The sequence below is a fragment of the Mobula birostris genome, chromosome 7 (assembly GCF_030028105.1).
Source record: "Mobula birostris isolate sMobBir1 chromosome 7, sMobBir1.hap1, whole genome shotgun sequence".
Classification (NCBI taxonomy): Eukaryota; Metazoa; Chordata; class Chondrichthyes; order Myliobatiformes; family Myliobatidae; genus Mobula; species Mobula birostris.
The window spans coordinates 56,188,948-56,215,155 of record NC_092376.1 but is presented as its reverse complement, the minus strand read 5'-3'; the positions used below and the strand labels follow the sequence as shown (position 1 = coordinate 56,215,155).

General features: G+C 39.3%; 1 protein-coding gene across 1 annotated transcript in view; it reads left to right on the top strand.

The window, feature by feature from the left end:
- The window catches only part of LOC140200925 (neuroendocrine convertase 1-like), a 310,355-nt gene extending 284,985 nt beyond the window's left edge, over window positions 1-25,370 (top strand). The window contains exons 12-14 of the mRNA XM_072264575.1: window positions 6,447-6,616; window positions 14,553-14,690; window positions 25,315-25,370. Coding sequence (XP_072120676.1) covers window positions 6,447-6,616; window positions 14,553-14,690; window positions 25,315-25,344 — 338 coding nt within the window. The 3' untranslated portion in view covers window positions 25,345-25,370. The remainder of the gene's footprint in view (window positions 1-6,446; window positions 6,617-14,552; window positions 14,691-25,314) is intronic.
- Window positions 25,371-26,208: the final 838 nt, after the last annotated feature.

Here is a 26,208-nt window from a genome sequence, read left to right as displayed (position 1 = left end):
ACATTTCACAAACTTAGATTCACTGAGTTGTAGAGAAATATAGCATGAAAACAGGTCCTTTGACTTATCAAGTCACGAATGAGACAGATCAGCTGGTTGAATTCTGTGTGTACTGGAGTGAGATAGATCAGTTGTGTTGTGGTACAACTCCAGGAATGAAAGAGTTAATGTATGAGAAGTGTTTGACGGTTCTAGACCTGTTCCCCAGTCTGGCTCCCTCTTACCACTTTCTTCACATCACCTGCCCCTTCACCTCCCTCTGGTGCCCCTCCTCCTTCCCTTTCTCCCATGGTCCACTGTCCTCTCCTATCAGATTCTTTCATCTTCAGCTCTTTACCTTTTCCACCAATCACCTCCTACTTCTTACTTCATCTCCTCCCCCCTCCCCATCCCCATCCACCAGGCTTCACCTATCACCTTTTAGCTTCCCCACCTTATTCTAGCCCCTTTCTAGTCCCAGGGGGCTGTCTAAAACGTTGACTATCTATTCATTTCCCTAGATAATAACTCACTCAACAAACAAGTTAAGGTACAAATCACCTGATTGGGTGATGGTATTAAATGCACCAATAGTTTAACACATTGTGTTAAGTGTGAAATCAAATTTCAAGGCTCATTTATCATTCTGTTAATTCTATGCTGTGCTCCCTCTAAGTCTAAAGTATTGGCCCTCAGCTGTTGTGTCCATAACAATCCATGCAAAAACCAAGATTTTATTTGATGTGATCAAACTAACTTTAACAGTGGCAGCATGGCAAATGTCACCTGATAGTATGTGTACTGCTAGTCTTGCTATTTCCTAAACAAGTCAATAATTTGTCTTCAGTTGGATAAGCTTCACCTATATCACACCATCTCATTTCAAATCACTAAATCAAATGTCTTCTGAAAGTCCATGCAAATAACGTCCATGAACTATCTCCTGACTGCTGTTATCGTTACCAAAAACAAATTTGCTTTCGAGGCTTGTTTGACTACCAGCTCAATTAATCAAATTCAGAGTTTATCAATGACAATCTCACAAGTAGGTGGTGTACAGTACTGTTATGTTGCTATATTTGTGTTGTGGGTCCAACTCCTACGGTATGGACTGCCTATATTTTAATTTTGACACGTGTGCATGTTGATTTTTCAGAAAACAGCTCAAGTCCTATTATTTGTATCATCTTGCCTTTTCCAAAATTATTTAATACGGGACAGGATAGAAATAACACAAGGGCCTACATGCCTTACTTGCCCACTTGAACAATGGGCTAACAAGTGGGATTTCATGAAGGTGACCCCAGGCATGGTAATAGTTTTTATTCAGCAATGGAAGAGATTTTAAAGACTTCAACTGAAAGATGTGGAAGGACTGTTGATTTGAGCCAGTACAAGGGAGTCGTAGTAGATACAAGGCTCAGACAGTACATGTCCTTTTCAACAGTACAGTGTAGTGTGCACATTTGCTCTTACTTGCACTTCCTCAATAAGTGTAAATACCAATACAAATGAAACTTGTTGCCAGAGGAACTATGTGCATCACGTAGCACTGGTGGAAGCGAAGGGGCCATCAACATTTAGGGTTAAGACCTTACACCAGGACACAGGGCGTAGATTGGACACATTGGCAGGCGGAAGAGGAACCAGGAGAGGTGAGAGATGATGGACAAATGGGTAAATGTGGGGAGGGGTGGGTGGAGGTAAAGCTAGAGAGACTAGAGCAGGGGTTCCCAACATAGGTTCCACAGTCACCTCGGTTAATGATAAGGCTCTAGTGCATAAAACATTTGGAAATCCCTGGACTAGAAGGCAATAAATGGAGACAACAAAGGCCAGTAGGTTCCGAAATCTGTTAAGTAAGGAAGGTGATGGGCATTAAATGTAAGGGCAATAGTCAAATGGAAAACAGCATTGCCAGCAACTCTGAAAGCTCAACACATCTATTCCTCAGTGAGAACAAAAAGGAAGAAATCATTTCTTCATGAATGCAATGCCTGGGTGCATTCTCTGATGTTGCATTGAGCAGCAAATTGGTAGAAATAGTGTGGTCATATGGAAGAAATGACAAGAAAGCTCACATTCTAGATCATGACTATTGTCCAGTCCTACCAAAGGGTCTCAGCCCAAAACATCGACTGTACTTTTTTCCAAAGATGCTGTCTGGCCTGCTGAGTTCCTCCAGCATTTTGTGTGTGTTGCTTGATTATTGCCATCTGACTGTACATACAGTATATACAACTAAATGAAACAGCATTCCCCCCAGACCACAATGCACCTGCAAAACATATCACACACAAAACATAAAACAAAATATTACCAAATAAGTTAATAAATATGATTCAAAATGCATGTCGTGGGCAGCACAAGTGAACTGCTCACTGTCGTAGGGACGGGGCCTCGGCAGTGGCAGGGTGTTCATTGGTCTCAGAGCCTGAGGGAAGAGACTGTTACTTGGGCTGTCAGTCCTAGTCCTAATGCTTCTGTACCTCCACAGGTCAAAGAGATTTTAGGATGGGTGGTAAGGACCCTGAACAATGCTTTGGGCCCTTTTTATGCAACGCCCCCAATAAATGTCACAACTAGGGTGGGGAGAGAGGCCCTGGTGTTGCTCTCGGCAGTTTTTACTGTAAGGTCTTGTGATCTGATGCTTTGCAGCCAGACAGGGCACTTTCAATGGGGATCCTGTAGAAAGTTATTAGACTGGGGGCTGGGAGACTTGCATGCCTCAGTCTCCTCAGAAAGTGTCGAAGCTGCTGTGCCTTCTTGACTGATGAGGAGGTGTTGTGGGTCCGGGTTAGATCATCCGCCAAATGCACACCAAGAAACATTATGCTGTGCGTTCTCTCCATGGCAGAGCCATTGATGTGCAAATGGAGAGTGGTCAACCTGCACCTTCCTGAAGTCCGCAATCATCTCCTTTGTCTTGTCTGCGTTGAGACTCAGGTTGTTGTTCTCACACTTCATTGACAAGCCTCTAGAGCTCTTCTCTGTGTGCCAACTCATCAGTGTTGCTGAAGAAGCCCATCACTGTTGTGTCATCAGCGAACTTGATGTGGTTATTTTGGATTTGGCAGTGCAGTTGTGAGTCAGCAGGATGAGCAGCAGTGCGCTGAGCACACAACTCTAGGGGAAACCAATGCTCAGCGTGATGGAGCTTGAGATTTTGCTGCCAACTCAGGCTGGCTGGGGTTCTTTCCATCAAGAATTTCAAGATCCAAAGAGGGGTGTTGAGTCCCAATGAGGACAGTTTACCCACCAGCTTTTGAGGGATGATCATGTTAAATGCCAAGCTAAAGTCAATGAACAACATCCTAGCATATGAGGCATTATTTTCTGAGTGAGACAGGACAGAGTGGACTGATTTGAGTGGTAGACAAAATGGAAAGAGTCTAATGTAGTTGGAAGGTGGGATTTTATATGATCCATTATCAGCTACTTTGTGATTGTTGAAAGCTGAAAGCTGACATGACCTTCAGCTCTGTGGAGAGAGCATTTCAGATGCAAGACCATAACTGAATGCATACCCATAGAATGTCACATGATGATTTTCTGGGAAACCTGAGCCTAAAAATGGATTGTTCAGCAGAGATGTCCAAGTAGGATGTAGTGCATATGAAGGCTGTGGGTGTAGACTCTTCCAAAATGGGCATTTTCCAAACACAACAGCAGAGTACAGGTACAACGAGAGCCGTGCACACACCAGGATAACTTTGGAAAGTCTTTCAAGGGGAAATTGCACTGCAACCATCAATCTAGGAGGAACATACCTACTATATTAGAAATTTCATCTCTGTGGAGACATAATACACGGACTTGCAAAGTGAAAAGAGTAGCCATTTCATGAAGACAAACAAATCTTGGGGAAAGAAGTCAAACTAAATGGGAAGCAGAAGAAAGATGGCTGGAGTGTAGTTTCCCTGTTCATCATCCAAAGCCCAGCAGAGCAGAGGAGGGAAGAATTTAAAGGAAATCCTGACAGAGAGACAGCAATCTTACTAAACTCCCATTCACAATCCATGTGTAAACCAAGTGACTCCCTATACATTCCAATCAACACCATCAGCATGACATATCAATAAATAGCTGGAGAGACCTGAATTTGTATAACAATCTCCCACACCCTGCTTTAGTATGTCCACCTGCATTGATTATAGCATATGAATGAACAAATCAATGTTGTAATTTCTTAAATAGCTTGTTACAGCATTTCTATGATTGAGATCTCACCTAAGTAATACAGCCCTTCGGATGCCATACATTTTTCTGTGAACATTCAATTCTGAAGATGAAAACAATGATTGGAAGGCCACCATGAAAACATGCAATTCCTTTTAACACTGCTTCATATTGAGGAAGTTATGATCTCTACCTCCATGCCTTTTTATGGTAACTTTGGTGAATCTCCTGTCTCCTTTCGTATACAGAATCTCCTTCACACAAATGTAGTAGGCAGTTTAAATAGTTTTGGCAGGGACTAGATGGGCCGAAGGACCTGTTTCTGTGCTGTACTTCTCTAAGACTCCATGACTCTAAATCCTATTGATCAGGACCAACATCCCTTTCATTTATTGTGGGAATGATGGCTGCCATGGAAGCGTGTATTTTAGAGTTGAAACCCCTCTCTCATTCCATTCTGACAGAATGTTGAGCTTTGCATGGACGTGGATAAAGCCCCAATGTGAAAAATTCAGGTCCTGTTTTAGTAAATATTTCTGGGCGTAAAACACTCTAAAACTATTTCAATTTTGTTTTTGACTAGTTTTGCAATTTTGTTTTAACCAGGGATTTGATTTGCCAATGGGATTAAATGCAGCTATATATTCACACAACAAAACGAGTACAATCCAATTCATATGCATAAATGTACAATGAATATTCAAGTGAAATTTTCTCCATTGATTTATTGGCATGGCCAATTAGTATTAAAATGTAAACCACAAAGTTCAATGTTTTCTAAGTAATGTGTCTTAAGCATCCATCATTCAGTTAGGAGTTGAATTTACTTCTGTAAGTTTCTTGCACATTCAACATAAGAATTACTTTTCTGCAATTATGAAATATTGACCATTGGGTGTGGTAATTTTGATTGGAATATATATACTTAGTGCACCATTTCCAAACTAAGGCAACAGGAATTCATCATTGGCCTATAATACATTAAATGTTGTAATTATGTCATGCTGACTTAAGATATCTTTCATTTTCTGCTTTTTGTATTGCAGTATTGTTTCATTAGAAGAAACATAAATCTTTTTCTCTTTCAGACAGTTGTTTTAACAACGATGTCATTGTTGCACAACTGTAAAGCTTTCCCTTTCCTATACCAAATATCCTTATTTTCTTTCAACAATGAATTGCCAATTTAAGCAGAAGATTTGCTCTGTGCTCTGGGTATAATGAAATGGTAAGTGTATTTCTGATTTCATTGCACCTGGTGCAGAGAGCAAATCTTTGCCCAATATAGCAATTTGTGCCAAATTACAGTGTTTTTTTTTAGTGCTGTGAGTATGTGCCTTTTCGAAATTGTTTTGAGACTGCCCAAATTCATTTCACAGGATTATATGGAAGAGGAGTAGTTATGTTACTGGATTAGTCATCCAGAAATCTGGACTAATAATCCAGAGGCTATGTTCAAAATCCAGCCACGGTAGTAGTTAATGATCTTAAGATAGTTATCTTTAAGAGTGACCGTGCGACTATTTGATTGTTGTCAAGATAAACCATATGCTTTACTGATGTTGGAGATTTTCCTAAACATGATTCTAGTTCCACACCAATGCGATTGACTTCAACCATGGACAGAAGAGGCCATTTAATTCAGAGTTAGACCATAACTAACAACTTTTCAGAAACATCCACATCCATAAGGTCATAGTCTTACTGGATAGAAACAGGCTATTCAGCCCATTATACTCATTCTTACCATAAAGTACTTACTATACTAACTCCATCTACCAGCACTTAGTCCATAGATTTCTTTGTCTTGGTGACTCAAGTGTCCATTACTACTGACAGAATATTGCCTACTTCATCCACTCCAGCATTAAATGGATTAAAAACGAATCTTACAGCTCATAGAGGGGAAGAAAAAGCTGAAATCAAGTTCGTCAAGATGGAAGCAAATTACAGCAAAACAATAAGTATTGTGTAACGTTCTTAACTACTGTAGCAACTATTACCTGGCTTGCAGCATTTTGCAGAGAAAAAAATAAAATCTCAAGAAGGAATCATCACAGAATAAGTTCTTAGTTGAAATAGTGGATCAGGAAACTCAAAGGGTCAGATATTTAAAAGAAGAGAAAAAGTTGAGAAAATCAGGTTTCTTATTACAGCCTGAAAATTTTTCTCCTTTGCACAGATGTTGCCTAACCTAGTACATGTTCCCAAAATGAATTATATTGAGATTGATTAAAAAAAAGAAGAATGGGTTAATTCTAAAAGTTTTTGTGCTCTTATCTGAATAGTTAAGGATGATGTCAAAAATCTCCAGGATGAAAATGATGAAGATTTAATAAATCTCAAAGTTCTAATGGAGGAAAACAAAATTGACAGCCGACTGAGTGAAGCATTCTATCGTGAAAATAAGAGAAAGGTGGAAGCAGATGAAATTCTCTACACCTGGTCAGATCCACAGGTGAATATCGATCATTTTAAAGATGTTTTAAGTTATATTGCGGCCCGATTTCTTTGAAAATTTTGTGATTCACAATGAATATTTATTTCTAAGTTTGCTGATGATATAAAACAAAGGATCATGAGGATGTAAAGAGACTTCAAGGGGATGTGGACAAGTTAAATGAATGATAAAGAACAGAGCAGGTGGGAAATAATATAGAAAAAAATAGGAGTTCATCCAATCTGGGGCACAAAACTGAAATGCACAGTAAATAGTGAAGGACTGAGGGATGCTAATGTTCAAAGGGACCTAATTATCCTTGTACACAAATCACTGAAAGTGGATGTGGAGATGCATCAAGTAATCAAGGAGCCAAATGGTACATTGACATTTATTAAAAGAGGTTTTAAGTACAGAGGTAAAAATTCATTATTGCTGTTGAACAGGGCCTTAATGAGACTGCACTTTAAATCTTGTATACAATACTCACCTTTTTACATCAAAAGGGTGTACGTATCTTGTATAAACTGCAACCAAGATTCACTAGATTATTTCATGGTATGGCAGGTTTGCTGTAAACAGAGCAATTGAGTAGATTAAACCTGCATTCTCCAGACATCAGAATAAGGAGAGGTGATCTCTTTGAAACTTTCAAGATTCGAGACTTATCAGGGTAATAGAGAAGTTCTTCTTCCCTCAGAAAAATCTAGAATGTGGGTTTGCATTCATAAGCCATTTAGAACTGAAGTGGGGAGAAAGTTCTTCACACAGGGATCCTCAGGACTGGAGAGCTGTGGAGGTTCAGTCATTGAGTTCATTCAAGCAGAGATGCCAGATTTCTAGGTACGCAGGGATGTGGGTAGTGCAGGATAATGGCACACAGCCATGTTCTTAATGAACAGTAGAACAGCCATAAAGGATCAGATAGCCTACTTCACTAATTCCTACACTCACAACACGCTGGAGGAACTCAGCAGGTCGGGCAGCATCCGTGGAAAAGATCGGTCAACGTTTTGGGCCGGAACCCTTCATCAGGAATGTTGGGGGAAGGGGCAGAGGCCTATAAAGAAGGTGGGGGGAGGATGGGAAGGAGAAGGCTGGTAGGTTCCAGGAGAAAAACCAGTAAGGGGAAAGATAAAGGGGTGGGGGAAGGGAGGTAGGGAGGTGATAGGCAGGAAAGGTGAAGAAAGAATAGGGGAAAACACAATGGATAGTAGAAGGAGGCAGAACCTAGAGGGAGGTGGTAGGCAGCTGGGGGAGGGGGCAGAGTGACATAGGGATAGGGGAAGGGAGAGGGAGGGAATTACCGGAAATTGGAGAATTCTATGTTCATACCAAGGGGCTGGAGACTACCTAGACGGTATATGAGGTGTTGCTCCTCCAACCTGAGTTTAACCTCATCATGGCAGTAGAGGTTCTTTACGATTCACTAATTCCTATCTATTTGTGCAGCCAATAACTTTGATTAATGATGTGATTCCTATGATGCTTTAGAAATTTTCACAACAAAGGTTTTGATTTAATTTGTTTTCTTGCATAATAAGGTTTCACACATTACAATGAAAGGTGAGGAATACATTTTACATCTCAGTTCATGAGATAGCACTCCACGTACATCAGCTTCCAAAGCCAGCAGCCCTGCCCAATAAATATTGACTAGATGATGATAGATAAGATACAATGTAAAATAAAAGGGCATAACAAAAAACAGAATTTCAACAAGAATACAAGTTAGGGGAGTGTGATTGTTAAAAAAATTGTGAGGGATGGAGGAAATATGGTATGGAGTTCAAACTGAAGGTTAGAAACTACATTAAAGATATAAACAAAAATGATAACCATAGGATTAACAAAGCAGTGTCAGTATGGATGTTAAATTGGCTATGAAAAGCAATAAGTGATGGTGGAACAGATTTTCAGTATGGAGGGAAATCTATAATGATAAACCGTAGGGCTAACATTATGATCACTGCTCCTTGCGGTATACATTATTGATCTTAATTGAGGTATGTATTGGGATGATACAAATGGTGGAAGTACAATAAGGATCATAGCTCAAAGGAATGGTGCTCAAGGGAAATAGGGTGCTTCTTCTGATAAACTGGGGAAGGTATACTCTGCCCATAGTGAAGCAGCACACAAGTGGTTGTGAAGTCATCTTGGCTCAAATCTCTGCAGACATAAATATCACAATGAAATATTTTTGTGTTTACCTAGCTGACTTCTTATAGACTCTACTTCGATAAACCTTGCCCCATAAGGAGAAAGATGGTCTCCTCCAACATGGCGAGGGACTAAACTCACAAGGCCCCAATGTTCCTGCAGTGTGTCAGTCACCTCCCTCTAGTTCCTCAATGGTCTTAGTCTGAATTAAAGGAATGGAGGCCATTGTGTAAAGGAAGTGTTTAACTATTCAACCTTTTGAAGCCTGACCTCTGTAAGTGTGGTAAACTTGGTAGAATACTAAGGTTGTGAGGGAGGATGCAGGAGAGGGTGGAGTAGGTGGGGGTGGGGGAAGGATTGATAACAGCTTGTGTCATGAACAGTCTATGTGAGTGTGTATGAACTGTAACTGACCATATGACTGTGCATGTCTGGGTAAGTATGCATAGGACCATGGCCTGTATCTCACCCTGACGTCCCTTGTAAGATCACAAAGTTTTGCTACGTGCTGCAGAGACTCTCACTCTTGAACGCAGCACGCGCGGCCATTCCGAATGGTATCGTATGTGTTAACTAGGGGACCGTGCACAATCCTGATTTGATGGAGACTGACGTGAGAAGCACGGAGGAACATCTGGAGAAACTTCCGAAATGCCCGCTTTGCTGCCGCTGCTACTGTGCGATCGAAAATCTCCGGAGGGGAAGGCCCCAAATCCTCGGCTTTGCCTATTGCCTGTTGCCGGGGCCGGGGTCGAAGCGTTCGGCAGAGATGGTGCTCGGTGTCGGAGGCTCGGAGTTTTCGGATGGACTCGGAGTCGGACTGTGGTCAGATGCTTCCAGGATGCTGCATCAGCAAGTTTGCGGCGCTGGAGGTTCACCGTCTGCTTGAGATGATGGGACTTTCGAGAGACTTTGAGACTTTTACCGTGCCCATGGTCTGTTCTTTATCAAATTACGGTATTGCTTTGCACTGTTGTAACTATATGTTATAATTATGTGGTTTTTGTCAGTTTTTCAGTCGGTTTGTCATGTGTTTCTGTGATATCATTCTGGAGAAACATTATATCATTTCTTAATGCATGCTTTATTAAATGACAATAAAAGAGGACTGCGTGTCCTCATAATCTAATCTAATCTAATCTTGCAGAAGAACGCCCAAGCACTTCCTGCCATGCACTTTTTTACAGTTGCTCTAATCAGTCACAGCATATGTTGCTGTTGTCCGGCACCTATAGGAAATGTGTCCTTAAGAGCTGAAGCCCTTTCTTGATTGCAATGCTGTCGACATTAACTGAATCCATTGAGGACCGCATTATCACTTTATGGTACCCAATTCTGGGTGTAAATCTATCCTAATTCCATTTTAAACTAGACTTTGGTGAGTTTTCAGATATTCTATTCAGAAAGCCTGATTAGATATGTGAGGGGTGATTGATAAGTTCGTGGCCTAAGGTAGAAGGAGTCAATTTTAGAAAACCTAGCACATTTATTTTTCAACATAGTCCCCCTCCTACATTTACACACTTAGTCAAGCAACCATGGAGCATACAGATCTTGGACCTCCAGAAAGTGTCCACAGCAGGGTTGGTTGATAAGTTTGTGGCCTAAGGTAGAAGGAGATGAGTTAACAACAGGAATTCTGCAGATGCTGGAAATTCAAGCAACACACACAAAAGTTGCTGGTGAACGCAGCAGGCCAGGCAGCATCTCTAGGAAGAGGTGCAGTCGACGTTTCAGGCCGAGACCCTTCGTCAGGACTGCTGAGTTATACGGCTCTTGTTACATGCACATGCAGTGAGAGTAGGAATGCGATGAGGTGGAGGATAAATGCGTGGCTGAGGGATTGGAGCAAGGGGCAGGGATTCAAGTTTTTGGATCATTGAGACCTCTTTTGGCGCAGGCGTGACCTGTACAAAAAGGATGGGTTACACTTGAATCCTAGGGGGACCAATATCCTGGCAGGGAGATTAGCGAGGGCTACTGAGGTGACTTTAAACTAGAATGGTTGGGGGGTGGGAATCAAATTAAAGAGGTTAGGCGTGAGGAGGTTAGTTCACAACAGGGGGATGGGAACCAGTGCAGAGAGACAGAGGGGTGTAAAATGAGGGTAGAAGCAAAAAGTACTAAGGAGAAAAGTAAAAGTGGCAGGCCGACAAATCCAGGGTAAGTATTAAAAAGGGCCACTTTTCAACATAATTGTATAAGGGCTAAGAGAGTTGTAAAAGAGCGCCTGAAGGCTTTGTGTGTCAATGCAAGGAGCATTCGTAATAAGGTGGATGAATTGAAAGTGCAGATTGTTATTAATGATTATGATATAGTTGGGATCACAGAGACATGGCTCCAGGGTGACCAAGGATGGGAGCTCAACATTCAGGGATATTCAATATTCAGGAGGGATAGACATGAAGGAAGGGGAGGTGGGGTGGCGTTGCTGGTTAAAGAAGAGATTAACGCAATAGAAAGGAAGGACATAAGCCGGGAAGATGTGGAATCGATATGGGTAGAGCTGCGTAACACTAAGGGGCAGAAGACGCTAGTGGGAGTTGTGTACAGGCCACCTAACAGTAGTAGTGAGGTCAGAGATGGTATTAAACAGGAAGTTAGAAATGTGTGCAATAAAGGAACAGCAGTTATAATGGGTGACTTCAATCTACATGTAGATTGGGTGAACCAAATTGGTAAAGGTGCTGAGGAAGAGGGTTTCTTGGAATGTATGCGAGATGGTTTTTTGAACCAACATGTTGAAGAACCAACTAGAGAGCAGGCTATTCTGGACTGGGTTTTGAGCAATGAGGAAGGGTTAATTAGCAATCTTGTTGTGAGAGGCCCCTTGGGTAAGAGTGACCATAATATGGTGGAATTCTTCATTAAGATGGAGAGTGACATAGTTAATTCAGAAACAAAGGTTCTGAACTTAAAGAGGGGTAACTTTGAAGGTATGAGACGTGAATTAGCTAAGATAGACTGGCAAATGACACTTAAAGGATTGACGGTGGATTTGCAATGGCAAGCATTTAAAGGTTGCATGGATGAACTACAACAATTGTTCATCCCAGTTTGGCAAAAGAATAAATCAAGGAAGGTAGTGCACCCGTGGCTGACAAGAGAAATTAGGGATAGTATCAATTCCAAAGAAGAAGCATACAAATTAGCCAGAGAAAGTGGCTCACCTGAAGACTGGGAGAAATTCAGAGTTCAGCAGAGGAGGACAAAGGGCTTAATTAGGAAGGGGAAAAAAGATTATGAGAGAAAACTGGCAGGGAACATAAAAACTGACTGTAAAAGCTTTTACAGATATGTAAAAAGGAAAAGACTGGTAAAGACAAATGTAGGTCCCCCACAGACAGAAACAGGTGAATTGATTCTGGGGAGCAAGGACATGGCAGACCAATTGAATAATTACTTTGGTTCTGTCTTCACTAAGGAGGACATAAATAATCTTCCAGAAATAGTAGGGGACAGAGGGTCCAGTGAGATGGAGGAACTGAGCGAAATACATGTTAGTAGGGAAGTGGTGTTAGGTAAATTGAAGGGATTGAAGGCAGATAAATCCCCAGGGCCAGATGGTCTGCATCCTAGAGTGCTTAAGGAAGTAGCCCAAGAAATAGTGGATGCATTAGTGATAATTTTTCAAAACTCGTTAGATTCTGGACTAGTTCCTGAGGATTGGAGGGTGGCTAATGTAACCCCACTTTTTAAAAAAGGAGGGAGAGAGAAACCGGGGAATTATAGACCGGTTAGCCTAACGTCGGTGGTGGGGAAACTGCTGGAGTCAGTTATCAAAGATGTGATAACAGCACATTTGGAAAGCGGTGAAATCATCGGACAAAGTCAGCATGGATTTGTGAAAGGAAAATCATGTCTGATGAATCTCATAGAATTTTTTTGAGGATGTAACTAGTAGAGTGGATAGGGGAGAACCAGTGGATGTGGTATATTTCGATTTTCAAAAGGCTTTTGACAAGGTCCCACACAGGAGATTAGTGTGCAAACTTAAAGCACACGGTATTGGGGGTAAGGTATTGATGTGGATGGAGAATTGGTTAGCAGACAAGAAGCAAAGAGTGGGAATAAACGGGACCTTTTCAGAATGGCAGGCGGTGACTAGTGGGGTACCGCAAGGCTCAGTGCTGGGACCCCAGTTGTTTACAATATATATTAATGACTTGGATGAGGGAATTAAATGCAGCATCTCCAAGTTTGCGGATGACACGAAGCTGGGTGGCAGTGTTAGCTGTGAGGAGGATGCTAAGAGGATGCAGAGTGACTTGGATAGGTTGGGTGAGTGGGCAAATTCATGGCAGATGCAATTTAATGTGGATAAATGTGAAGTTATCCACTTTGGTGGCAAAAATAGGAAAACAGATTATTATCTGAATGGTGGCCGATTAGGAAAAGGGGAGGTGCAACGAGACCTGGGTGTCATTATACACCAGTCATTGAAAGTGGGCATGCAGGTACAGCAGGCGGTGAAAAAGGCGAATGGTATGCTGGCATTTATAGTGAGAGGATTCGAGTACAGGAGCAGGGAGGTACTACTGCAGTTGTACAAGGCCTTGGTGAGACCACACCTGGAGTATTGTGTGCAGTTTTGGTCCCCTAATCTGAGGAAAGACATCCTTGCCATAGAGGGAGTACAAAGAAGGTTCACCAGATTGATTCCTGGGATGGCAGGACTTTCATATGAAGAAAGACTGGATGAACTGGGCTTGTACTCGTTGGAATTTAGAAGATTGAGGGGGGATCTGATTGAAACGTATAAAATCCTAAAGGGATTGGACAGGCTAGATGCAGGAAGATTGTTCCCGATGTTGGGGAAGTCCAGAACAAGGGGTCACAGTTTGAGGATAAAGGGGAAGCCTTTTAGGACCGAGATTAGGAAAAACTTCTTCACACAGAGAGTGGTGAATCTGTGGAATTCTCTGCCACAGGAAACAGTTGAGGCCAGTTCATTGGCATATTTAAGAGGGAGTTAGATATGGCCCTTGTGGCTACGGGGATTAGGGGGTATGGAGGGAAGGCTGGGGCGGGGTTCTGAGTTGGATGATCAGCCATGATCATAATAAATGGCGGTGCAGGCTCGAAGGGCCGAATGGCCTACTCCTGCACCTATTTTCTATGTTTCTATGTTTCTATGTAGCTCTTTGAGTGATTATGCAGAAAGTTTGAAGTTGATAACTCATCAGGGGTGATTGAGAAATTTGTGCTCTATGGTAGAAGGAGATGAGTTATTAACTTCAAACTTTCTGCATAATCACTGAGAGCGTTGTGCATGTAACAAGAGCTGTGTAACTCATCTCCCTCTACCTTAGGCCACAAACATATCAATCACCCCTGCTGTGGACACTTTCCGAAGGTCCAAGATCCGTATGCTGCATGACCGCTGGACTAAGTGTGTAAGTGTAGGAGGGGCCTATGTTGAAAAATAAATGTGCTAGGTTTTCTCAAATTGACGCCTTAACTTATCAATCACCCCTGGTAAATGGTCAGCACTTCAGAATCAGATGCAATCCAATTTCTAGGACCACTCTAGGGCCTCCTCAGTTGTTTGCCTTATTAATTCAAAGTTAGTCCTTTCCTATTCTGTAGACCTTATGTACTCTGGCTCTGCACTTGTATCTCTCAATTTAAAAAATGATCAGAGTGACTTAAGTTAATGCAAATTTAAAGAATAGCTTTCTACAAATGTGACATGGACAGTGTAGTTCAATCCATTTCCACTTCACATTAAACGTTGCACTATAAGAAGACAAATTGTTTATTTTTATTGTGTCTTTCTTTTCTCCAACAGTTAATTCATGATGCAAAAGTGTCAAAGAGTCCAAGCTCTCATCTGGGAGAAAATCTGCTGCTCTATTGGTACCAATCTAATAGCAGTGTGAATATTCATGAAAAGAGATCACGGTTAGCTGATAAATATGATGGGCAGGTGAGTTTCTATAATTTTGCTCCTCTTTCTCTTCCTGTATCATAATAATGGAATTTCAGGAAGTCAATGATCTGCCAAATTTTTTGGTTTATTTATTGAGATACAATGCAGAATAAGCTCTTCCTGGCCTTTGAGCCACACTGCTCAACAACCCCTCATTTAACCGGATCACCCTTACTCTGCAGCACTGTGTTACCATACCAAATTGCTTGCACTCTATCTCATTGGGTGTTAGATATGATTATATACTTACTAATGTTGGATGGAGATGCTATGATCCAGAAGTTCATCCGAAGTCAAGAATAATGTTTATAGCGATTTTATTAGGTGTTCCTAACAAAAAAAAAGCAACCTGCTCACTGTACTGTAATGAAGAGAGGGAACAAAGAATGAATAAAGAAAGAAAAAGTACAAAGAAGCTTGGTGATCTTCTAGTAAAAGTTAACTTGGACTACATAGATAAAAGACATTCCATTGCTAGCAAGTAACCTGTAAAATAGTCAGGTTCAGTGGCTTGAGACAGGCTATAGGAAAACTTCTGGAAAAATACAGAACTAACTTAACTACTATTACTGAAAATTCACTAAACAGTTACTGTATTGACAAACAGGTGATTGTATAAAAATATAGCAAGTATAAACTACAGGGCAAATGTCAGTTTTAGACTCGAATCTAATACTAGCAAAATAGTAATTACAAATCTAATCAAATGCATTTCGAAATCATTTCCAATGAAAGGTTAACAATCTGTCCTTTCAAGAGGGGCTAGAGAGTTTGGATCTGTGTATTCCTTGGAGTTTGAAAGGATGAGGGTTGATCGTTTTAAAGCACAAAAGATCCTAATTGGGCTTCATGAAAGATTCTGAGTGGACTTTGTGGGGTGGATGTTAAAATCTTTTCTGTTGTGGAATGGTCACATGAACAAGGAGACATTACTGAAAAATAAGTGGCCAGTCACTTAAAACTGAGTTGCGTAATTATTTCTTCTCGTCAAAGCTAGTGAATCTCTGGAATTCTCTGCCATATATGGTGTTGGAGACCAGATCATTAGACATATTTAAGGATGAAATAGATAAATATTTGAAAGGTCAGTGAATGGAGGGTTATAGGGAAGTGGCACGGAATAGAAGCCGAGGTCAGTATAGATCAATCACAATCACATCGAATGACAGGGAAAGCTTAAAGGCTTGGTTGATGGCACCTATTAGTAACTTCTTGTTATCTGGTGTTCTTTATATAAAATGCTACATGGTTATGAATGTTTAAATTAACTCAGATTTTTCATAAAGATGCATGGAATTAACTCACTGATTTATCGTTTCTTCATTGCTGGATGTATTTCTATCTAAAACTGTTCATATTCTGAGAGAAATTTGGTAGTGGGTACAAGTCAATGAATAAACTTTTTTATGAGGAAAAAGCAAGGGTGAACTACATAACAAGGTGTGGATTAAGATTAACATTGCATCGGACATACTGCTGCTCGCAAAGAGATGAAATTTTTATACTCACTGTTTCAATTTATTTCTGATTTATTCCAACTAAAACACTTTCATGATATGCAAATGATGGGGTGGTGTCAGCTGGGGGTGTGCACGAATTTTCTCTTTTCCTACCAGTGCTTACAGCTGCTCTTGGCACTCCTGTATCATGTGCAAGTACCCATTATCTATATAGGGTACTGATAGCTACTCCTCGCAATTGTGAGCAATCAAATTCAAAGCTGTCTTCACCTGACTTATACTCATTTACAGTTAGGGTGACTGCATCGCAATCAGGAACCACGGGCAATTTTCTTCTCTCTGGTTAAAGATGTCCATTTCACTTTAGGCATCCCTGTTCCCATGCCATCCAAGCTGAAGTGACAGAATTCTCAGTAATCTAGCTGCTTTCTGATTCTAACCACATCCAATATTACCCCTATTTAATTTCAAATCACTGGCATTCAGTTTTATTTCACCTTTGATAATTGATCTGTTTAATATGTTGCATGGTGTTATTTTCTTCAAACCAACAAAATTATTATGGTTTCTGTTTAAAGATAAAAATATGATAAAAGGCAAAAACATTGCAAAAATTATGCCATAATATTTAATGCAAGATAGTGTGGCATTGAAGTTAACATGATAGAAATTATTCTTTTTATTTATGGCAATTAGCCACTGAAGTTAACAGGATGGAAGAGATTTTTTTTTGTTTGAAGAGTAGAGATTTTAGAGTTATGTTGGATTTCAGTCATTAGAAACGATCTGAAATATGTTAATCACATTTATTAATTCTAAAGTACTTTCCTATCACAGCCAGAGGATCTCAATGACGTTTAGTTGGAATCTGAAAGAAGCAATGTTCAGCCAGCAGAAGAATAGAGCAAGAATCTGACATCTTCACTGAACGTTTTCTCAAGTAATCGAAAAAGCCAAAGATGGAAAATATGAAGAAAACCCATAAGGGAATAACTTAAGACAAGAATATTCATAATGACAAGAAGCAATAGCTCTTTAATTTGACATTCTTTGGGATGTTGCTCTTTTGAAAGCAAAGCAATAACAGTTTTAATCCTGTCATACATGGTTCTTTAGAAACCGATTGAACAGAATATCCAAAGGAATATATATATTGCATAAACCAAACAGCTGGAAGACTCCAGCAAGTCAAGCAGCATCTGTGGAGGCAGAGAGATAGTCAACAAATCCCACAACATTAACTACCCTTTTTCTACCACAAATTCTGCTTGAGCTACTGAGCTCTTTCAGCAGTTTCTCACTCCAGAGTCCAACATTTACAGTCTTTTCTGTCTCCATGGAAAGCATATTACATATTATCAGGAGGCGGGGGGGGGGGTGGGGTTAAAGTTTTGCACTGGTGCTAAAGGCAAATTCTTGCTCCACAATCCCAATAGAAAGTAATAATGAAAATATTTCACTCAAATCACTATTTCCTGAAACTATTTTTAAGAAGGTCATGAATTTACTATCCAATACATATCCAATAGAGTTGCACCCCAAACCACCAGACTTAATAATAGTTCCCCTTTGACTAATTTTTATTGTTTTCCTTCTGGAGTGACTATAAGGGTGAACTATTTTTGATTCCTGGATCTAGTTATTTACAATATCTAAGGTCAGGACATGGAACAGGCAATTCAGCCATTAATGTCTGTGCGAGAGGAGTCTCCAATTCATTAATGTCCAAAACTATAGCCTTGCATAATATTTGAGCTTTGTTTATTACATTCTGCTTCATCAGCAGGACACTGGCAGAAGATGCAGAAATGGTTATTATGATGAATATATTAACCTTAGATTGTGAATTCTATTTTAGTGTTTGCAAAACTTAAAATGTGGTTTCCATACTAAAGCCTTCAATTGAAGATATAACTTTGCTTGAACTTTCCAGTCTGAAAATAACAAAATAATAATGTTTATAACCTGAGCTTTTAAATTCGCCCCTAACTTTTAAGTATGCACAGCCCCATTTATTGTCTAAGTCTGTCAGCTGACTCTGCTGATAATGTTGTTGTAGCATATGAAGTGAGGTGCACCTGATAACCCAAGTGAAAATATTCCTAGCTCAACCCGCCAAATTATATAGGAGCCACCATCTGAACGAAGCTTTGGGTAGTGTCATTATCTCCTTTCCTATTTCTGGAGGTAGCAAAAGGTGAAAGCAATGTGCTGCCTTCAGCTTCAAAGCAGCATGAAGGAGCGGGTATCAAATCTGTCCTTGATCACTAGTGCTAAACTCTTGATATAGTAGCCAGTGGCTGCACAGTGTGGTTCAGTTCCAAATTCAGTTCCACTAAAGTCTGAAGGACTGACTTGCAAAAGTGGAATACGAAACATGGACACTACCATACTGTATGTTTAGTATCAGCAATCAAGGATAAATTCCTAACCAACTCATAAAGGCTCCTCAAGTAATTAAACTGAATTGCATAAACTTCTCATAAAGTTATTTAAATTAATCTAAAAAATAAAGCTAGAATTATCTTGCTACAAGAATTAGAAATATTATCTTCAGAATGGTATAATTAAGAAGAAACTGTATTTAGTTTATAAATTTTGGCCCTCTTCTTCAACCACTGTACCCAGATTAAGACTGTGAAACTCATCTGGGACTGAGAATTGCCAACATATTCTGAGTGGACAGGGAAGGTGGGATGATTTGATGACAGATTCTAAGAGGAAAGTGAGGTGTGTTAGTTGGGGAGTGAACAGTTGACAGTTGTACCAATGCTTTGCACCCTCACATTATAAAATTAAAATGAGTCAAAGCCAGCAAGGTGATGCCAGCTGAGGGTTTTTTCATTCTAACTGGGAGATAAAGATTGCACTACACCATAGCATAAAAACATACAGAGTTGTCATTAAGCAGGTGTGAACCCAAAAACTATTTTGCATCTATTAGCTATCATGTCTGAAAACAAATTACAGTAATACTTTTAAAAGATTGTGATTTGTGAATGGAATTTTTATGTCTCTGCTAGTAACAAATTTTGGGCTTTTTAAAGTCCAGAACAATAGCCTTATTTTTTCCTAGGAAACACCATCACATAAACCTTCAAGTGTCACTTTAAAATTATATACATAATGATAGTGGCCATCTGGGCTAGGTTACAAATGACCGAGTAAATGGAGTCTTAAATACAAAAAAAAGATCACTTAGAAAGACATCCTCCATTATGATTCATAATGCAGAAAGTGCTACATCGACTTCTTCATAATACAATAATCTATAATTTAACATTACTGGTGGAAAATGTAACTGTCATTGGTTATTAATAAAATAGAGAATCAAATTCTCCTATGAGCTTGATCATAAAATAAAACCAAATTTTTTTAGGAAAGGGTAGCTCTCATTGGATGCTTTCACTAACTTATCATAAAACATTTATATGATTTTTTTCCTGAACATAATCCTGCTCATTTTTATTAATCATTTGATTGTAGATAATTTTACAGTGCTATGCCACAATAATTTGATCCACTTATCTTTAAGTTTTGTTGGCCGTGTGTTCAATTGCCTACTTAAAAGATGAAAGAAGAAGTAATATCTTAAGGAATTTTCATTGCATGGAGTCATGCAGCTTTTTAAACTCCAATTAAATATGTTACCCTCTATTACTGGCCATGGCATGACCATTAGATCAGAAGTCAGATATCTAAAGGATATGTAATGAAGAGTTAATTTCTGCATCTTCAAATACTAAACTTTGAACCACAGTCAACCAATAAATTGCTCCTTAGACAATGCAGGAAACTTGTAGGAATCTCAAACTGTACCAGCCCCACAAAATCCTACACATTGGCTTATAATGCAGCATCAAAAGAATTCTCACAGTCAAAATTGATTGTCTATTTATTATTGATTATTTTTGGAAAACTAATAATGTAGTTTTAATAGCAAGTTATATAATGAAATAATTTGAAACTTATAACTTTAACTGACAAAGCACTGATAAAGTACAAAATATTCGCTTAATTATTACTGACCTTGGTGGGAGAGTGAAATTTTGACATTGCCTGATACTGACTGTTTAGTTGTAGTGCTTAATTTAAAAAGTAATCCCTTGAAGAGACCTATTACTTGGAAATGTCCTCTGAAAGCATTATGAACTCAAAAACTTTGGAACCAGCAGATGGAATATCAGGTTTCTGCGGACAGACAATGTCGATGATACAATATTTCCTAATATAACCTGGATATTTTATCTTCACGGCCCATTTATGAAGTCTGTTTTTAAAGTATGTTACGCTGAATATTTGATTGCTAAATCAAAATTCACAATGTGTTTCACAATAATTATTTAATGGCATCAGGGTATTTTGGGAACCTTTTGATTTGTGTCCTTTGTGATTTTTTTTTTCAGTTTCTTCTGTTATTTTCTTTTTTGTCCAATAAAATGAATGAGCAAGTGCAACCTATGGCCTTTTATACACAAACACATTCTCTTCATTGTTAGAATTCAAAATACCGTATGAAAATAAAACAGGTAAATTATATGCTAAGGGCAGAATATTACAGATACTGGAAATTGGGATTTTTAAACAAAAACAGAACATACTGAAAATACACTACAGTGCAGAGAGCATTAGTGGAGAAAAACAATCCACCCACCCAAATCTATTCATGTTGCTAAGTAGGTTTGCAACATGGCTGCTTAGAGAAAAAAGATCTTCCCCTAAAACATCATCATGATTCCAGTGAGGAATCCAAGTGACACAGCTGAAAGTATTCTTATTAAAGCAACATCCTCAAGAAAACTGATCAAGTATGCTATGTGTTTCAAGTGTATCAACTTATCTTGAAGGACTCCAGAATGGTGATACTTAGGCCTAGTTTATTGCACCAGAGATAGTGAAGCATATTTGAACAAGGAGGAGGAGGAGTGAAATTATGTATACAATGTCAGTGAACCATATAAATCATCTCACTGACACTTGCATGACAAATTTTCTTTGGTTTCCATTATACCACCAACAAACAAGAACTTAAAACCATCATATCTATACACTTAGTGTACACCTGCCTATTAATGAAAATATCTGTTCAGCCAATCGAGTGACAGCAACTCAATGCATAAAAGCATGTAGGTATGGTCAAGAGGTTCAGTTGTTGTTTAGGCCAAACATCAGAATGGGGAAGAAATGTGATCTAAGTGACCTTGAGCATGAAGTGATTGTTAGTGCCAAATGGGCTGGTTTGAGTATCACAGAAACTGCTGATCTCCTGGGATTTTAACACACGACAATCTCTAGAGTTTACAGAGAATGGTGCAAAAAGCCAAATAAAAAACATCCAGCGAGCAGCAGTTCTACAGACAAAATATCTTGTTAATGAGAGCAGTAAGAGGAAAACATCCAGATTGCTTCAAGAAACACAATAGAATCTATGTGTTCAGTTTTTCACTATTGTGTTTCTTCATACTTACTGTGAATGCTAGCAAGAAAATAAATCTCAGGTTAGTATATGCTAACATATATTTACGTTGATAATGAATTTACTTTGAACTTTGAATTTTGAGCTGGCAGGAAGGTAACAGTAACTCAAATAACCAGGCGTAATTTAACAGTTGTGTGCAGAAGAGTATCTCTGAACACACAACACGTCAAACAGCAACAGAAGACCTCAAGAGTACACTCAGTGACCACTTTATTAGGTACAAGAAGTGTCTAATGAAGTGACCACTGACTGTAGTTTGGCATCTGTATATCAACTCACCATTCCTTCTGTTAAACTGCCATTTGCCAGCCACTAAACAAAAATGTTCCAGATGAAAATTGATGGTGTATATCTTCTTGCATGCCATTGGTGCTGCACTCATCAGGGTGAGGGGAAGTATCCAGTCGCATTCCTAGTCTGTGTCCTGCTGGCGGTGGGAAGACTTTGGGGTTTTAGGTATTGAGCAGTCACTACAGAATACCAATCCTTTGGTCCATTCTTCTAACTACAGTATGTATCCAGTTAACATTCTGGTCATTAAGGCCTTCAAGATACTATATCTGCATCCTATATTGGTAATGCCATTGAGTATCAAGGGGACACAGTTCAGTACTTTCTAGTTGAAGAAGGCCATTGACTATCACTTGTGGGGCATGAGCGTTGCTCACCACATATAAACGGAAGCTTACAGGTTACCTAAGCTGTTGCATCTGGCCCAGACTATACTATTATCTGTATGGTTAGAATTCATCCGAGCACAGTGTGAATCTCGGCAAATGTCTCCTATTCTGACATCATGATAACAGAAGATCTTTGACAATAAAGATGCCTAGGCATATGGCACTCCCTGAGGAACTTCTGCAACAATATGCATGTATAACAATCATTATTTAAATCTGTCATAATATATTCATGTATGTCACCCATAATGCATAATATAACAGTAGCCGACATGAAACATTGAATGTGACATGGTTAATCCAAAATAATATTTAGATATGATAATTATGATTTGCAAAATGTGAGTCTGAAATCATAATTTATCAGCTGTATATCTGCAATTGTCACAATGTTCAAAGTGTAAGATAAAGATATTCAACGTGTAACTTATTTATGAACATGCTTTATATTATCTTTGTGTACATGACAATCACAGCACATTTGATATGTGTTGTAGAGAGCGAATATATGTGAGTGTTAGGAAGAGAGACATCCATAATATGTAACATTTGGGAATGTTAAATCAACTTGACTTCAAAAGAATAAATCTTGGTACAGTCAAAATAAATCTTCAATATTTGTTCTAGCTGTAAAGCTGGATTTGCCCACAGGCATGTTTAGACTTTAAACATATTCAAACATGACCTCTGCCTTGTGCCATCTTCTTATTTTCTCCATTTTGTTTTCTCAGTTTCTTAGGCATAAATATTACTTATGATGTACCAAAATCCTAAAATAAAACCTGAGGCCTGTCAATGAGAGTGTAATTTGATCACAGTTGCATGTGTCTTGCAGAAGTACATTAATCTCTCTCCATAATGAGGCCATTCTACGTACATAATTTGACAGACTGTTTTGCTTGAAGCATTTGAAGTGCCTCGGGCATTTAGGTATCAGAATATCAAGTGTCACTGTGTTGATTGTTCCCAACAATTTTTCTGGACTACTCTCATTGGGGATTTAGGTTTCTCTACACGATTTAAGTACTGAAAACAAGAGAAAGGTAAAGGAAAAGCACAAACCTTACATCACATTTGGGTGATTAGAGAAGCCACTTCTCTGTGGGCAATGCATCAGAGAACTTCAGTAGATGGCAGGTACATCAAGTGTAGAGTTGGCCTTGGTCTCAACGCTAGAAGATACAGAACAGAAATAGGTTTGTGCCTCACCAATTAGTTTACATCCAATCTGCACTTTGTTTTTGTAACCCATAACACTCTTGCCAAGCACTGATGAATCAACAAGTGGTCAGTGAGTAATAATCACCAATTTAACAGCCACAACGCTTCACTGCATTGATATAGCAATCTATTTGCCATTGTACTGAAACCAACGCTTTGCTATTACAGAGAAGCTGCTATTTACATTTTCCTAGAAGATATTTCCATTTCTACTGGCTATTCACCATATCCACACCAGTTCCAAATGTAGTTGCTGAATACTCGGGCCCTTTAAACTCACCTTCCATTGCACTGATCAATTTTTGAAATGTGGTTATCTGTATCTAAGAGAAGCACATTGAAATAAGATCAGAGACTTCCAAACTTTAAAACAGTATTTTAATAAGAATGAGTATCAAACGAAATGCTAATAAAACAACATCTGGTGAATGCGGGTCATTATTGTAAACTAGCCCATGTTAATGATATGCTACTTGACAAGTCTGAATATGTATGTAAGTAAAATTGTATTTCACATATTCTATGTACACCAAGCCAATTATGTTCTTCAGCTAGTAGATTGCAATAAATTGAAAGGTTCCCCTGACTAACCTGGACTGAAATTGCTAATAACATATGTTATATTATATGTTATATATGTTATAAATTGAAAGGTTCTCCTGACTAACCTGGACTGAAATTGCTAATAACATATATTATATCTGTCACATGAAAATGAATGCACAAACATAATGCCAGTAATAGGAAAGCAATGTCAAAATATGAAACGGGTTTGAACATACTCCAAACTTTTGAATATTAGATTACTTCACATTTTCAAGTAACCAATTCAGCATCAGATCAGCCTGCAGAGCAAAAATTCTTTTGACCCAACATTATGAGTTAGCCTCAAATTAGCCCTACTTGTGGCGGTCACTTTAAGCTCCTGTTCTAACTATTTTGGTGGACTGGGTAACTTAGGCTTTTGTAAAACTGCTAATAAGTGTACTTACCATTATTTCATACTCATAAGGTAAGGGAAGATTCTGGAAACAATGTTTCAAATAGTGTCAGGAGATCACAAACTCATTGCTAAACATGTTACTCAGCAGCAGGGAATGCAGAGCAGAGCTCGGGTCACGTTACAGTACGTACAGGGGAGCAAACATAACTGGCAGAAAAAATGCTGATGTGAGCGCCTTGATGTGGGGTTTTGACCTAAAATAGCACCAATTCCCTTCCACCCACAGCACACCTCGACCCCCTGTGATCTCCCAATGGATTGTTAAGACACTATAACCAACCGTTCATGGAGATTGCTCCAAAATTTTTCCAACAACTAAAATTCTAGCAATCCTAAATTTTAACTTCTCAACACTCTGGCATTGATAAGGCTACTAAACTTAAATGTTTCTTCAGTCGCAGTGTTAACGTTATTGGAGTAGATAATCTGCTCCTAGAGTACCATTATTACATACTCTTCTCACCAAAAATCTGGTGCTGGTGTGGTGGAGGGCAGCAGTAGCATCCTTTGCCCCATTACCTGTCCTGTCAGCTGCCCTTGTATCAGTCAGCTCTGCAACAGACTCAGAAGTTTGCTGAGCCTGAATCAAGTAAGCCTTGCAAAAGTGGAATAGTGTCAAATGAAATGAGCAACAGAAGGAAGGTACATTGAGCTCCTGCTATGTAAATAAGTGACTTTAAATTATTTTCATTGTCTTTAAGTGTATATGTTACTTCAGATTTTAGATTTTAAAAATAACAATTTTACTCTGCTTAAAATTGTGTTTTCTTTTTATCAGGGTTGTGAATATGAAAGACTTCCACGATGACTCAAGAGAACAGACATAGGCTCTAAGTAAGTTTCCAATAAGTTTTCTTTCTGTTAGTACATAGGAAGTGCATTGAGAATGGGTCTAGAGTTAGTGGTATGTTCCTTGTGTGAAATGTAGGAACTCTGGGAGACCTCCAGTCTCCCTGATAACTACATCTGCTCAAAGTGCACCGAGCTGCAGCTCCTTAGAGACCGTGTTAAAGAATTGGAGCTACAGCTTGTTGACCTGTGATTCGTATGGAAGAATGAGGAGGTGATAGATGGGAGCTACAGGGAGATAGTCACCCTTAAGTTGAAGGAGGCAGATACCTGGGTGACTGTTGGGAGAGGGTAGGGGAATGGACAGCCAGTGCAGAGTCCCCCTGTGGCTGATTCACTCAATATATACTGAGTATATATACAGTGTATACTGTTGGTGGGGAATACCAGGGAGAGGCTGCGGCAAGCAGGTCACTGGCACTGAGTCTGGCTCTATGGCTCAGAACGGAACTGGGAGAAGATGTGATCTGTAGTGATAGTGGGTTCATTGGTTGTTTAAGAAAGCCTCTAAGAATAAGCCAGAAATTATAGACCAGTGAGCCTGATATCAGTCATGGGAAAGTTATTGGAAGATAGTCTAGGGGACTGGATATACAGTAGAAATATTTGGATAGACAGGGACTGGCTTTGTGTGAGGTAAGTCATGTCTAACCAGTTTTTCAAGGATGTTATCAGGAAAGTTGATGAAGGTAAGGCAGTGTTGTCTACATGGACTTTAGCAATGCCTTTGACGAGACCTTGCATGGGAGGTTGGTCAAGAAGGTTCAGTAGCTTGGCATTCAGGATGAGGTAGTAAATTGGATTAGACATTTGCTTCACAGAG